The sequence below is a fragment of the Entelurus aequoreus genome, linkage group LG14, assembly GCF_033978785.1.
Source record: "Entelurus aequoreus isolate RoL-2023_Sb linkage group LG14, RoL_Eaeq_v1.1, whole genome shotgun sequence".
Taxonomy (NCBI): domain Eukaryota; kingdom Metazoa; phylum Chordata; class Actinopteri; order Syngnathiformes; family Syngnathidae; genus Entelurus; species Entelurus aequoreus.
The window spans coordinates 55485809-55501763 of record NC_084744.1 but is presented as its reverse complement, the minus strand read 5'-3'; the positions used below and the strand labels follow the sequence as shown (position 1 = coordinate 55501763).

General features: G+C 39.4%; 1 protein-coding gene across 3 annotated transcripts in view; it reads right to left on the bottom strand.

Annotated features, from left to right (window-relative positions):
* LOC133665067 (serine/threonine-protein kinase tousled-like 1-B) overlaps positions 1 to 15955 on the bottom strand; it is a 66347-nt gene that overhangs the window by 42666 nt on the left and 7726 nt on the right. For all 3 annotated transcript variants that reach the window (XM_062070235.1, XM_062070234.1, XM_062070236.1), the window contains exon 2: positions 1931 to 2052. In XM_062070235.1, coding sequence (XP_061926219.1) covers positions 1931 to 2052 — 122 coding nt within the window. The remainder of the gene's footprint in view (positions 1 to 1930; positions 2053 to 15955) is intronic.

Below are 15955 nucleotides of genomic sequence, written 5' to 3'. Positions count from 1 at the left end.
CACCAATGGCGTTTGTTTACATTTTGACGCCGGGTGAGCTACGGTGTGTAGTGAGTGAAGCATGTTTAGCTATTCCTCATCCTGCAGGGATGATACTTGTAAGAAACATACTTTATTTGTCGCCATGGAGACAAGGATTAGTGATTTAAAAGTAGCTACAACACCGCCGACTGCGGCTGAACTTAGAGCACCTCTTCCTGAGGGCGTTTCAGTGTTATAACTTCACCTTTATCTTTAGTTTTTAAGCCAAAATGCGTCCGTTTTCCCTTTTCTGTCTACACACTGTGTCTGCTTGTAAGTACTCCGTGATTTTTGCGCTGCCGAACATGCTCGTCTGCTCGTAAACCAGCAATGGCACGACGTGACGACAACAAGGGCGCGGTGGACCGGTACTTTTCAGAGGCGGTATAGTACCGAATATGATTCATTAGAATCGCTGTACTATACTAATACCGGTATATCGTTAGGGATGATGTTTGATAAGAAATTATCGAGTTCGAGCCTATTATCGTATCCTCTTATCGAACCGATTCCTTATGGATTCTCTTATCGAGTCCAGTTAGGTTGTTGTATATGGAAAAAAACACACAATAATTGGTTTAACAAAAGCTCACTTTTATTATATAAGAAAACAATTTAATCTAATAAATAAATAAATATTGACTGTTACCCCCCTAAAAAAATTAAATAAAATAAATAAATATTGACTGTTGTTACCCAAAGTATATTAAGCGGGATTTTTCAGAAAAACAAATATATACAGTAACACAAAAACAACCTGTCTCTGTGATCACTATAGGTGTATAAATAATAATATAGTGTTAAATAAAATCAGTCCCTTGGGCACAAAACTGAAGATAAAACAGCTCTCCAAAAAGTGCAGTTTTGCTGCTATTTGACATAACTGTTTGTTATGATGCTTTGACATTTTTGCACTTTATTTCTTTATTGAAAGAAAATTCTATGAAGAGAAAAGTTGTTTGCAAATGTGGTTACAATGCTAAAAAATGAAAAGTTAAAGCTAAAAAAAGAAATACACTTTATTGAGTTAACATTATTTCTTTATAGGGGGAAAGATGTTATGAGCTAGGGAAAATAACAACTACACTACCCAGCATGCAACGGGAGTGACGAGCATGCGCGGTAGCCCCGAAAAGTGTTGCATGTCGTCACGTAAGAATGAGGTTATGAGCACGCTGTGAAAGTAAACGTCGAGAACTAAGCCAACACACCTCGTCTGCATTATTTATAATTAGACAGACAACACATATACAGTGTGATCTTGTTTTGTTTACAAGGAACGAAAAACAAAAGTTAAAAAAGGGAGATGTGTTGTATATATATATGTATATATACGTATGTGCTGTGGTTGCTTTAAGAACGTTGCGACAGCTGCCGTAAAGGAGGTGCGTTGCTAGCCTGGGTGCTATGTTTCCGGTTGGTCGTAAAAGTGGTCGTCATGTGTTTGTACCCTGCTCAAATCTCTCAGTAAAGTTATTCATTGGATTATACCTTTTCTGTTTTGAACTTTATTACACCTTGGAGCGCTTTTTCCCGTCCATTTTTCCCGTCCATTTTTTTCCTGCTTTCGCTATCTGCGCCTAATGACTGAGCTACGTGACGTCATTTCTTGTGATGTCACACGGAGCATTTCTGGTCGGGACGGGATTCGAATAAAGAACCAACAATTTTTCTTTACTATAGTGGTCTCGATAACGGGTACCGGTTCTCAAAAAGGGATTCGAGTCCGAGAACTCGGTTCTTTTCTTATCGAACAACCTGGGAAAACCGGTTTCGAGTATCATCCCTATATATCGTACAACCCTACAAAGTACTAATAAAAGCAGATTTAAATCGAAAAAGGTTGGAACAAATGGGCCACATTGTACCCGTGTCTTTTTTTTCTGGAGACGAGCGCGGTGTTGGTTACCTTGGCACCTCCACTCATGCTCCCAGCGCTGCCTCCCGTGTTGCCACTGACAGCTCCTGTAAACCTGGCCTCCAGCAGCTCCTGTCTCCGGGGGTCCAGGCTGTGCAGCTCGTCCATGGGGCCTGATGTAAGGGACGCAGCAGCAACAAGAGGAGGTAAGAAACAAACAAACTCTCAGTGAAAAGACACTTTGTAAGGGGGGGGTGAGGGAATAAGAGGATTGAAAACTGGGTGCCAGACGGCTTTTTAAAAGATGCACTGTCATGAGCTGACCAACAATGCTGCTGGGGCGTGATGTTGCTGTTCAAACAAGGGACAGAAAATCCCGACAAGCCATGAGGGGTAGGCTGATTTTACTCTAACAAATGACATTACCTACACTGCAAAAACTGAAATCTAAGTAAGATTAAATATCTCAAATAAGGGTGATATCTTAATTCTTCTCACTAAGCAGATTTTATGTTAGAGTGTTTTACTTGTTTTAAAGGCCTACTGAAATGAGATTTTCTTATTTAAACGGGGATAGCAGGTCCATTCTATGTGTCATACTTGATCATTTCGCGATATTGCCATATTTTTGCTGAAAGGATTTAGTAGAGAACATGGACGATAAAGTTGGCAACTTTTGGTCGCTGATAAAAAAGCCTTGCCTGTACCGGAAGTAGCGTGACGTCGCAGGTTGGGGAGCGCCTCACATCTGCACATTGTTTACAATCATGGCCACCAGCAGCGAGAGCGATTCGGACCGAGAAAGCGACGATTACCCCGTTAATTTGAGCGAGGATGAAAGATTCGTGGATGAGGAAAGTGAGAGTGAAGGATTAGAGGGCAGTGGAAGCGATTCAGATAGGGAAGATGCTGTGAGAGGCGGGTGGGACCTGATAGTCAGCTGGGAATGACTAAAACAGTAAATAAACACAAGACATATATATACTCTATTAGCCACAACACAACAAGGCTTATATTTAATATGCCACATCACAAGCACCTCCCCCCTCCCGTCCATATAACCTGCCAATACAACTCAAACACCCGCACAACACACTCAATCCCACAGCCCAAAGTACTGTTCACTTCCGCAAAGTTCATACATCACATATATTTCCCCAAAGTCACGTACGTGAAATGCACAAAGCGGCACACACGTACGGGCAAGCGATCAAATGTTTGGAAGCCACAGCTGTGTACTCATGGTAGCGCGTATCCAACTCAAAGTCCTCCTGGTAAGAGTCTCTGTTGTCCCAGTTCTCTACGTGTTTGTGTTGCTGCAGCCGGCCGCTAATACACCGCTTCCCACCTACAGCTTTCTTCTTTGCTGTCTTCATTGTTCATTAAACAAATTGCAAAAGATTCACCAACACAGATGTCCAGAATACTGTGGAATTTTGCGATGAAAATAGGATATGGACAGCAAGTAGTGGACATAGAGAGAGAGAGAGAGAGAGAGAGATCAGAAGGCATAAAAAAAAGTATCTGCATTTGATTGTTTATATTTGATTATTAGCAATTGATTATTAGCAATCCGGGGAGGGTGTTAGTTTAGGGTTGTAGCTGCCTGGAGGTGAACTTTTATTGCGGTTTTGAAGGAGGATAGAGATGCCAAGATAATGGCACTAGCATTTATTTAATTTAAGAATATTTTTCAGGTCTCTTTTTTTTCTACCAAGAAAACTGCACTTGTTATTAGTGAAAATATACTTATTTTAAGGTATTTTTGGGTTCATTGAGGTTTGCTAATTTTACTTGTTTTGGAAAGTCTTGACAAGCCGAATTTTCTTGTTCTATCGGCAGATAATTTTGCTTGGTTCAAATAAAATACCCCTAATTTTTTTATTTTTTTCAATTGTTTTTGAACACTGACTTTTTGCAGTGTATGCTGTTGATTCACCAACACAACACACTCAATCTCAATTTCAGTGTAGAGAATCTCACAGTCCTGCATTGCAAAAATGCCTGTTTTAAATTCCAATATGCCCCTTATGGCTTATTTGTTAACCTGTCACACACACACACAGGCAATAGTGTGCACAGGCACTACAAAGGCAGCCTGCCTGGGCCTTGATTTGTGACATTCCCTGTGCAGGGAGAGTCCAAGCCTTATTGTTGCTACAGGCATTTGCTCGCTTATTGGATATTTCCTGGCTGTCATCTTTAGATAGCTTCTGGCACATGGGCGTGCCCTAAAAGTAATAATTGACATTTCCAACCCCTTGTGCAACAAACAGGGCCTGTGGAAGGAATAAACATGGCTTGTTTGTGCTTCTTTATCTACTGTATAATAGGGGTGCAAGGATTAGTTGACATTGTCGACTAATGTCAACAATAAAATGTATCACAGACTAGGGGTATAACGGTACACAAACATTTCGGTTCGGTACGTACATCGGTTTAGAGGTCACGGTTCGGTTCATTTTCGGTACTGTAAGAAAACAACAAAATATACATTTTTTGGTTATTTATTTACCAAATTTGTAAACAATGGCTTTATCCTTTTAACATTGGGAACACTATAATAATTCTGCCCACGTTAATCAACATTAAACTGCCTCAAGTTGTTGCTCAGATTAAATAAAATGGCAAACTTTTCTTCTACATATAAAAAGTGCAACATTATACAGTTTCAAGTCAACTCATCATGCTTAAATCATTACAGCATTTGGGAAGCCTGTAGTTGATTTATTATGTAAATGTTATATTTTTTACCAACATGTGATAGCAGGGACCCTGCCATTCAAAACTAGGCTGCTGCATTACTAATGATTAATGTAACTGTAGCTGAAAAAAATGGTACAATAGCAATAGGAGAGACTATTCATCCCTGAACACCATGGAGTTCATGTAGGCTTTATGATGCAGTTACATTATTATATCAACTATGAGACAGAAACTCTTCATTTAACATAATGTCCTTTTTTCCCAGTTCAACACAGCTCAATCAACACAGAAAAAGGTAAAGTGAAATAACAGACAGACAGGGCTTTGCTGTCCGTAACACACACACACCGCAAAATGAGCTAACGTTACGCTAAAAGCAAATTATCCTTCACCTCAAACCAGGACTGCGAGCGAGCTGAGCTGCCGTTTGTTTCTAGAAGGTCAACGGGCTCATAGTGATGTTACTAGTAGTTGACTGGGAGGTGTTTATTATAATTTGGGGAGAGTCCGCTCCCTGATGCTTACCTGCTAATAAGGCTGCAGCTAACAATTATTTTTCTATCGATTAATCTATAGATTATTTTTTTTGATTAATCGGTTAATCTATAGATTATTTTTTTCGATTAATCTATAGATTATTTTTCCTTTTACCGATTATTTTTTTATTCAAAATGAAGATGAAAAAATAAATGTAGGCCTGTTTTTTCAAAAGGCATGGCTTTTATTTCCAAAAAAAGAAGTATGGCCACTCAGTCAACATTGACAACAAAATGACTAAATATTCTGTAACAATGTAAACATTTAAAACTTTTAACATTTAACAAAATTAAAAGTAGCTTATTTGCTTTTTAATGTGCAAATATAAAAGTCAACATCCAGTGCAAATCTTAATATTCTGCAATAGTATAAGCATTTCAAAAGTAAAAGTATTGCTTATTTTGCTTTAAAATGTGCAAAAATAAAGATAAACATCCAATACAAAAAAGTGCAAAACGAAATATTCTGTAACAACAGCGTAAACATTTCAACAAAAGTGAAAGTATTGCTTATTTGCTAAAGTGTGAAAAAATAAAGATAAACATCCAATACAAAAAAGTGCCAATCTAAATATTCTGGAGCACTGTAAACATTAAATATTGCTTTTAAAATGTGCAAAATAAACATCCAGTCCAACACGGTACACAATAACCAATTCTACTCATTCCAGTGAGTGACTAACAGTTGTAATGAAGAAAGGTTAGCATGTCTACATGCGCTGCTTCTTTTCTTGTTTACAATATTCCCAGCAGCTGAAAATAGGCGCTCAGGAGGGGTCGATGTGGCTGGAACTGAGAGCTAATTAGCCTTCACCTCAAGCCAGGATTGCGAGTGAGCTGAGCTGCAGTTTAAGTTTCTAGAAGGTCAACGGGCTCATAGTGATGTTACTAGTAGTTGACTGGGAGGTGTTTATTATCATTTGGGGAGAGTCCGCTGCCCGATGCTCACCTGCTAAACACCTATCTGCTCCACGCTGAAGGGCTGACTATATGCGCTCTGAATACGCATTGCTGATTGGCTGATAATGCTTCGTGTGTACCAATCAGATGGTTGTGTGGGTGGGACAATGCTCCGTGCTGAGACAGAGGCAGACGGAGCAAAGCAGCTTGTTAAGACTTTAGCTTTAGCTTAGAAACTCGTTCGGTACACCCCCGTACCGAACCGAAAGCCCCGTACCGAAACGGTTCAATACAAAACATGTACCGTTACACCCCTAGCAGATACTAATGACACATTCATGTTTTTGTGTAATGATGACAACGTATGCTCGCGCGGACGATTGACTAGTTGATGGTTGATGGTTTTCTTTTCAAATGTTCGTTCATAGCCGTTGTGCTGCTATGATAGGCCATTTCCGCTCGACACAGTGTGCATACAACAACATTATTAGGCCGTTTATTGAAATACTCCCACACTTTTGACCACTTTTGGCATGCTTTTCCCCCCTCGCTCGCACCGCTCGCATCGTCTTCTTTGATCGTCTGCTTTGCGCTTCGCCATGACGGTAGTGTGACGTCATTATGCTACGCGTCGACGCACGAAAACGGCGTCGACGTATTTACGTAACCGATGACGTCGACTACGTCGACGCGTCGTTTCAGCCTTACCTGCTAAACGCTAAGCATTGACTACATGCGCTCTGAATACGCACTGCTGATTGGCTGTTACCGCTCTGAATACGCACTGCTGATTGGCTGTTACCGCTCTGAATACGCACTGCTGATTGGCTGTTACCGCTCTGTTTGTAACCATTCAGATGGTTGTTTGGGTGGGACAATGCTGGGTGCTGTGTAGAGTACTGACAGAAACAGAGGCAGAAGGAAGCGGAGGCGGCTACTTAATATGTTCGTGTGGAAACTCGTTCGAACCGAAACCCCCGTACCGAAACGGTTCAATACAAATACACGTACCGCTACGCCCCTATCACTGACTATTATATTTGTCGACGATAGTCGTGACGTCATCAATCGTGTTTTTCTGTCCGGAAGCCGCCACTCGAATGTAAAACAACATGTAAAATGTGAGAACATTTCCTCTTATTCTTGTTAAAAACATGAATACCTTGCTCATTTTGTAAAGCTGACTTAGTTTTTTTTATACATCTGTGATGCGCGAGTATTTAATGCGGAGGCATGACGTCGGACGTCTGCAGGGAGGATAAGATTGTTAGCTTGTCTAACAAGTGTGAGACAAAGTTGTGTGAAAAATATCTTTATCCATAATTGTAGCCAAAGTCAACCAGCTAAACTTTTGTGTACATAAATTTGAGTACATTTTAAAGCAGCGTCAATTTGCAATGCCGCAAAAAAAGGCACAATAACAAACTCGAACACACACAGATTTAGGTTAAACATACGATATATATTACAGAGGTGCCAAACTCAAGGCCCGGGGGCCAGATCTGGCCTGCAACATCGTTTTATCTGGCCCACAAACACCTGGAAATGATGTGTGTCAATAAAGTACTCAATATTTTCTCACTAAATGTAATTACTTTTTTTCACTTTCACAGAAAAAATATATGTACTGCTTGAAATTGCATACCTCTTCAACTTTAATAGTATCCATTATGGCAACAAATATTACAGTATATTATCATACTTCCCAAACATGTTTTTGCCTAAATAAAAATAGTCAACTTTACAGCAAAATAACCATCGAATGAATAAAAATTACAATACATTTTACGTTGTTCATCACAGAAAATTACTGTAAATAAAAAAAAATAAAACACTACTGGTTTTTTGCGTTAAAATTCTGTTGACTGAGCTGCCAGTTTTTGACCGTAAAATCTACGGTTGTTGTTTTTAACTGTGTATTACTGTAAATGGAAAGACGGTACATTTGTTTTTACGGTAGAAAAACTGTCAGCGAAGTTGCCAGAATAAAAAAAGAACTTGTACTGTTTTTCCATTAACAATATAATGTTGTAAAAACCAATGTCAATTTAACACACAAATTCTGGCAACTAAGCTGCCAGCTTTTTCTGTAAAAAAAACAAAAAGGTACTGTTTTTATATTTACTGTAAAATGTTGTAAGAAATTTTAAAAAATAACACTATTTCACTGTAACATTTTGTAAATGTAAAGTTTTTACTGTAAAATCGACAGTCTACTTAAAATATATATTAATAAATAATAATGAAATCAAGAGGCAAATTAATACATTATTCACTGTTACAAGCCATGTGGCCCTCAATAAAAAAACAGTTTGACATCCCTGATCTACTAAATAGCCAACATTTTAAGAATTAATCAAATATAAAACTCTACACAATGCGTCTACTAAAGTGCTTAAACTGCCAAGCGTTAATCAACAGTCAATATTTTTAATACTCACAAAATGTTTTTCTTTTAGAGGAAGATAGATTTTGTGTTTGGTTTGTTTTCTCTGCTGTTTTTGTTTTAAATACATAAACAAGGTGAATTGTTTTTTTAGCACTTTGCCTTTCCTTTCTTTTTAATAGAAATATTTTAATAATCATTTTAAAAAAATGTAACAGCTAAATGAGCAGCCCAGTTGCAGTAAACATACATATTTATGAATTAATTAATTAGAACCTTTATTTAACCAGATAAGAAAACCCATTGAGGTCAAGATCTCTTTCACAAGGGTGACCTGGCCAAGAGGTCAACAGCACGTGTCACAGAGCAGTTTCAAAATAAATACATTAAGACATACATTTTAAAATACATAAGAGAACTGTAAAACAACAGAGATTTACATCTTTAAAAACACAGGCACTGTGCAAACATCTCTCGCTGTTTGTCCCTCAGGACAGAACGGAAGGCTCCAATTGTTGTTCATAAGCACATGATTAAAATAAGTTAAGTTAAAGTACATTCTATTGGAAACTGCTCCTTTGCTGGCTTATCTTGATTATTGCCGCTCACAAACACCTCACCCTCGTTTCATTGCCCTATTGTGTTAAGTTAAAGTACCAATGATTGTCACACACACACTAGGTGTGGTGAAATTTGTCCTCTGCATTTGACCCATCCCTTTGTTCAGGTGAGGGGAGCAGTGAGCAGCAGCGGTGGCAGCGCCCAGGAATCATTTTCAGTGATTTAACCCCCAATTCCAACCCTTGATGCTGAGTGCCAAGCAGGGAGGTAATGGGTCCATTTTTATAGTCTTTGGTATGACTCGGCCGGGGTTTGAAATCCCAACCTACCGATCTCAGGGCGGTAGGTAAGCTGCATTTAAAAGTAGATGGAAAATCAGAGCCATTAAATATGTGTACACTTTATTATCCGACAAATCGTTCAGATAGTCGTTGACTAATCGACTATCAAAATAATGGTTAGTTGCAGCCCTACTATATAAATGAATAAATGCCTGTCTTACAATGCAATACTCACATCAAATAATTGAAGACATAATTTAGACCAGCGGTGTCAAACATACGGCCCGAGGGCCTGATCAGGCCCGTGAACAGGTTTTACCCGGCCCGCGGGATGAGTTTGCTGAGTATAAAAATGAGCCGAAATTTTTGAATGAAAGAATCTGCTGTTCTAGATGTGTCCACTAGATGTCACAATAGCAATTCTTTGTATCTTTGTAGATGATGCTACATATGTAAAAAAAATAAACAAACCACATGATGTTAGTGCACCAGTTGAGGAAAATGATCAAACTACATAAATGACATTGTGTAATTTGATTTTGATATTATTTTTTTTATCTTGATAGATTGGAAATGAACACCAATGAGTTGACTGAACTCACATCATCACATAATTTATTCAGAAAGTATAAATAATGACAAATAAAGGTAGAATACTATTAATCGCAACATGTAAATGTAAAAAAACCACAAAAAAAACATTATGATTTGTACATTTTCAGAATGTGATTGTTTTCTTTGTTTAAAAATAGAGCAATCTGAAGTTGTCTTTATTTTTTAGTTATCGTACCGTGATTTTACTAGTCCGGCCCACTTGGGCGTAGATTTTTCTCCATGTGGCCCCCGATCTATAATGAGTTAGACACCCTTGGTTTAGACCTAAGCGCCCCAGATCTAAAATGAGTTTGACACCCCTGGTTTAGACCTAAGCGCCCCCGATCTAAAATGAGTTTGACACCCCAGGTTTAGACCTAAGCGGTTTAGTTCGCATAAGAGACTCACTCAGGAACTCATTATAACTGCATGGTGGAAGAATATATGGCGGCCCCCCGCGCTCCCTCCCACCGTTCATCATGTCGTCCAGGCGCCAGGCAGACTTGCCCGATGGTTGTACGCCGAAAAATGAAAGCCACCAACATTTAATGATTCATTGCAGAAATGCCAGGGGGGATGGGACACATCGATCAACACGGGCTATGCCGCTTGACCGCCATCAAGGAAAAAGATTGTATCCCTGACAGGGCTGCAACATTTAATTAATGCTTCAATTAACCGTTTGAGTGTAACTTTTTGTATTATGCAAGTTGAGGTGCATTTACTACACAAAAGAACATTTATGGCAAGGAGAAAAATCATTTTTCATTTAAATTTTCCCTAGAATAAGCATTGAGTCTAAAAAAAAAAAAAGGTGTGTTTTATCCGATTATTGAGCCAGAGGGGTCAAACTCGTTTTCATTAAGGGCCACATGGCAGTTATGCTACCCTGAGAGGGCCGTTTGTAACAGTGAATAAACTGTATACTAGGGGTGTAACGGTACGTGTATTTGTATTGAACCGTTTCAGTATGGGGGTTCCGGTTCGGTTCGGAGGTGTACCGAACGAGTTTCCACACGGACATATTAAGTAGCGTAACGCACGTTGTGTAAACAATGCCCGAGGGCATGCTAGCAGCTAACGGGCTACGATAGACTGACCATACGTTCTCCTATCACCGGACATGTCCTCTTTTGCGGGGCTGTCCGGGCGAAGTTTCTTAAATGCCTCAAATGTCCGGCATTTTGAGTTAGGGTTGCGTGTATTTTCAATGTACGTTCAGGGTTAAGAAGGGGTTAAAAACAAAACAAATTGTGTGCGCAGCAGCACTGGTGAGGGAGGGGCAGAGACAGAGAGTGCGAGAGAGTTATGATAAACACGCATGCGTCGCCAGGCTCTACTTTTTATCCATAAATTTATCAGATTTAATTTTTTATTATCTATAGCAGGGGTGTCAAAAGTGTGCCCCGGAGGCCATTTGCGGCCCACAGCTAATGTTTTAAAGGCCCACGGCACATTCTAAAAATACTATTAAATAAACAAAAACATAACAAAAGTGAAATAATTAAAGGCCTACTGAAAGCCACTACTACCGACCACGCACTCTGATAGTTTATATATCAATGATGAAATCTTAACATTGCAACACATGCCAATACGGCCGGGTTAACTTATAAAGTGACATTTTAAATCTCCCGGGAAATATCCGGCTGAAACGTTGCGGTATGATGACGTATGCGCGTGACGTAGTCAGTTTAACGGAAGTTATGGTACCCCGTAGAATCCTATACAAAAAGCTCTGTTTTCATTTCATAATTCCACAGTATTATGGACATCTTTTGCAATTTGTTTAATGAACAATGAAGGCTGCAAAGAACAAAGTTGTAGGTGGGATCGGTGTATTAGCAGCGGACTACAGCAACACAACCAGGAGGACTTTGTTGGAGAGCAGACGCGCTAGCCGCGACCTCACCTTGACTTCCTACACATCCGGGCCGCCAAACACATCGGGTTAAGTCCTTCGTCCTTCCGTCGATCGCTGGAACGCAGGTGAGCACGGGTGTTGATGAGCAGATGAAGGCTGGCTGGCGTAGGTGGAGAGCTAATGTTTTTAGCAAAGCTCTGTAAGGTCCGGTTGCTAAGTTAGCTTCAATGGCGTCGTTAGCACAGCATTGTTAACCTTCGCCAGCCTGGAAAGCATTAACCGTGTAGTTACATGTCCACGGTTTAATAGTATTGTTAATTTTCTATCTATCCTTCCAGTCAGGGGTTTATTTTTTTTGTTTCTATATGCAGTTAAAGCACGATGCTATCACGTTAGCTCGTAGCTAAAGCGTTTCGCCGATGTATTGTCGTTGAGATAAAAGGCACTGAATGTCCATTTCGCGTTCTCGACTCTGATTTTCAAGAGGATATAGTATCCGTGGTGGTTTAAAATACAAATTCGTGATCCACAATAGAAAAAGGAGAGAGTGTGGAATCCAATGAGTCAGCTTGTACCTAAGTTACGGTCAGAGCGAAAAAAAATATGTATTTCACTGCATTCTAGTCCGTCACTCTAACGTTCCTCGTCCACAAATCTTTCATCCTCGCTCAAATTAATGGGGTAATGGTCCGAATAGCTCTAGCTGCGTTGAAAACAATAGGAAAATATGAGGGAGTGAACAACTGACAACGTCACGCTACTTCCGGTAGGGGCAAAGTTGTTTTTTTATCAGAGACCAAAAGTTGCAAACTTTATCGACGTTTTTCTATACTAAATCCTTTCAGCAAAAATATGGCAATATCGCAAAATGATCAAGTATGACACATAGAATGGATCTGCTATCCCCGTTTAAATAAAAAAAATTCATTTCAGTAGGCCTTTAAATTAAATGTAATTTAGAAAAAGTTCCAATGTTGACTAATAAAACAAAGCTGGGTTTGTTTCGTTCAAACTGTCATTGCTCAAAACATAATATTGAATCAAAATCAATGTTATTATGAATTTTTGACCTATCCAAGGTTCCCATTAATTCACATCAAAAATTCCACTAAGAAAAATATTTTTGGTGGAAGATTTTGCAAATTTGGTAAATAAATAACCCAAAAATTTATATTTTGTTGTTTTCTTACTGTACCGAAAATGAACCGAACCGTGACCTCTAAACCGAGATACGTACCGAACCGAAATTTTTGTGTACCGTTACACCCCTACAGTATACACATTTTAATGTATATTATTACACAATTGTCTATGTTTGGAATATAGGTTTATATGTTTTTTGCATGATCAGATATTACTGTTTAAAAGACATGCAATTGTATGCAGTGCGTGCAATTTTTCAGTCAAAACTTAAAGATGAGCCTGTTTTGATGCTATGATAAATGTTATGTTGTGATGTTGTATTTTATTTTTCATTATATCCTATATTTATTGTGTGCTTTTTTTTCCTTTTCGCTCTTTTTCTTTGAAATTGTAATTTTACTGCCTTTTTTTACATCATGACCAGGGGACTACAGATGAAAACTAGCCTTCTGGCTAATTATGGCTTTTTTTATAAATAATAAACTAATTTTAATCTTAATCTCGAAGAAAGAATACGGTGAAGAGGAAGTGCTTTGTTGACGCACATTTCAACCGACAGCGCATCCGGAAAGTATTCACATTTTGTTACGTGACAGCCTTATTCAAAAATGGAATACAACTATTTTTGTCCTTAAAATTCTATAGACCCCATAAGGGCAATGTGAAAAGTTTTTTTTATTTTTCAAATATTAAAAAAATAATAATAAAATCACATCGTTCAGGTTGTATGGTAAGCGGTGGTTTTCATCCAGGATGTCTCTGCACATTCCTGTATTCATCTTTCCCTCTATCCTGCTGCTGCAAAAACCATCCCCACAGCATGATGCTGCCACCGCCATGCTTCACTGTAGGGATGGTATTGGCCTGGTGATGAGCGGTGCCTGGTTTCCTCCAAACATGACACCTGGTATTGATGCCAAAGACTTCAATCTTTGTCTCATCAGACCACAGAATTTAGTTTCTTGTGGTCTGAGAGTCTTTCAGGAGCATGTTGGCAAACGTTTTACTAAAGGCTTGATTGGTGGATTGTTGTAGAGATGGTTGTCCTTCTGGAAGGTTCTCCTCTCTCCACAGCGTAATGCTGTAGATCCGACAGAGTGACCATCGGGTTCTTGGTCACCTCCCCGACTAGACTAAGATGAATGCAGCAATGTACAGAGACTTCTTGGATTAAAACCAACGCTTCCCATCCAAGCTGATGGAACTTGAGAGATGCCGCAAAGAGGAATGGGCAAAACTGCCCAAAAGATAGGTGTGCCACGTTTGTGACATGGTATTCAAAAAGACTTGAGGCTGTCATGGCTGCCAAAGGTGCATCAACAAAGTATTGAGCAAAGTCTGTAAATACTTATGTACATGAGTTTGTTTTTTTTAGTTGATTTCTAAATACATTTGCAATATAAAACCAAAACACATTTTCACATTGTCATTATGGGGTATTGTGTGTAGAATTTTGAGGACAAAAAAAATGTATTCCATTATTGGAATAAGGCTGTAACTAGAGATGTCCGATAAATGCTTTAAAATGTAATATCGGAAATGATCGGTATCGGTTCGGAAATTATCGGTATCGGTTTCAAAAAGTAAAATGTATGACTTTTAAAAACGCTGCTGTGTACACGGACGTAGGGAGAAGTACAGAGCGCCAATAAACCTTAAAGGCCGACTGAAATGATTTTTTTTTATTTAAACGGGGATAGCAGATCCATTCTATGTGTCATACTTGATCATTTTGCGATATTGCCATATTTTTGCTGAAAGGATTTAGTATAGAAAAACGTCGATAAAGTTTGCAACTTTTGGTCTCTGATAAAAAAAAAACCTTGCCCCTACCGGAAGTAGCGTGACGTTGTCAGTTGTTCACTCCCTCATATTTTCCTATTGTTTTCAACACAGCTAGAGCTATTCGGACCGTGAAAGTGACGATTACCCCATTAATTTGAGTGAGGATGAAAGATTCGTGGACGAGGAACGTTAGAGTGACGGACTAGAATGCAGTGAAATACTTTTTTTTTTTTCGCTCTGACCGTAACTTAGGTACAAGATGGCTCATTGGATTCCACACTCTCTCCTTTTTCTATTGTGGATCACGGATTTGTATTTTAAACCACCTCGGATACTATATCCTCTTGAAAATGAGAGTCGAGAACGCGAAATGGACATTACAGTGCCTTTTATCTCCACGACAATACATCGACGAAGCTCTTTAGCATCTTTAGCATGAGCTAACGTGATAGCATCTGCCTCAAATGCAGATAGAAACAAAATAAATAAATCCCTGACTGGAAGGATAGACAGAATATCGACAATACTATTAAACCATGTACATGTAACTACACGGTTAATAGATCTCAGCCTGGCAAAGCTTAACAATGCTGTTGCTAACGACGCTAAGGCTAACTTAGCAACCGGAGCTCACAGAGCTATGATAAAAACATTAGCGCTCCACCTACGCCAGCCAGCCCTCATCTGCTTTGCTCAGCAACACCCGTGCTCACCTGCGTTCCAGCGATTGACGGCGCAACGAAGGACTTCACCAGATCATCCGTGCGGTGGGTCTGCTAGCATCGGCTAGGCGTCTGCTAGCATCGGCTAGGCGTCTGCTATCCGAGTAAGTGGTCCTTGTGTTGCTACAGCCACCTACAACGTTCTTCTTTGCAGCCTCCATTGTTCATTAAACAAATTGCAAAAGATTCACCAACACAGATGTCCAGAATACTGTGGAATTATGAAATGAAAACAGAGCTTTTTTGTATTGTATTCAATGGAGAAGGCATACCTCTGTTCCCCGGGCTACGTCATGCGCATACGTCATCCTTCGAAGGCTTTTTCAACCGGAAGTGTGGCGGGAAATTTAAAATTGCACTTTATAAGTTAACCCGGCCGTATTGGCATGTGTTGCAATGTTAAGATTTCATCATTGATACATAAACTATCAGACTGCGTGGTCGGTAGTAGTGGCTTTCAGTAGGCCTTTAAAGGCACTGCCTTTGCGTGCCGGTCCAATCACATAATATATACGGCTTTTCACACACACAAGTGATTGCAAGGCATACTTGGTCAACAGCCATATAGGTCACACTGAGGGTGTCCGTATAAACAACA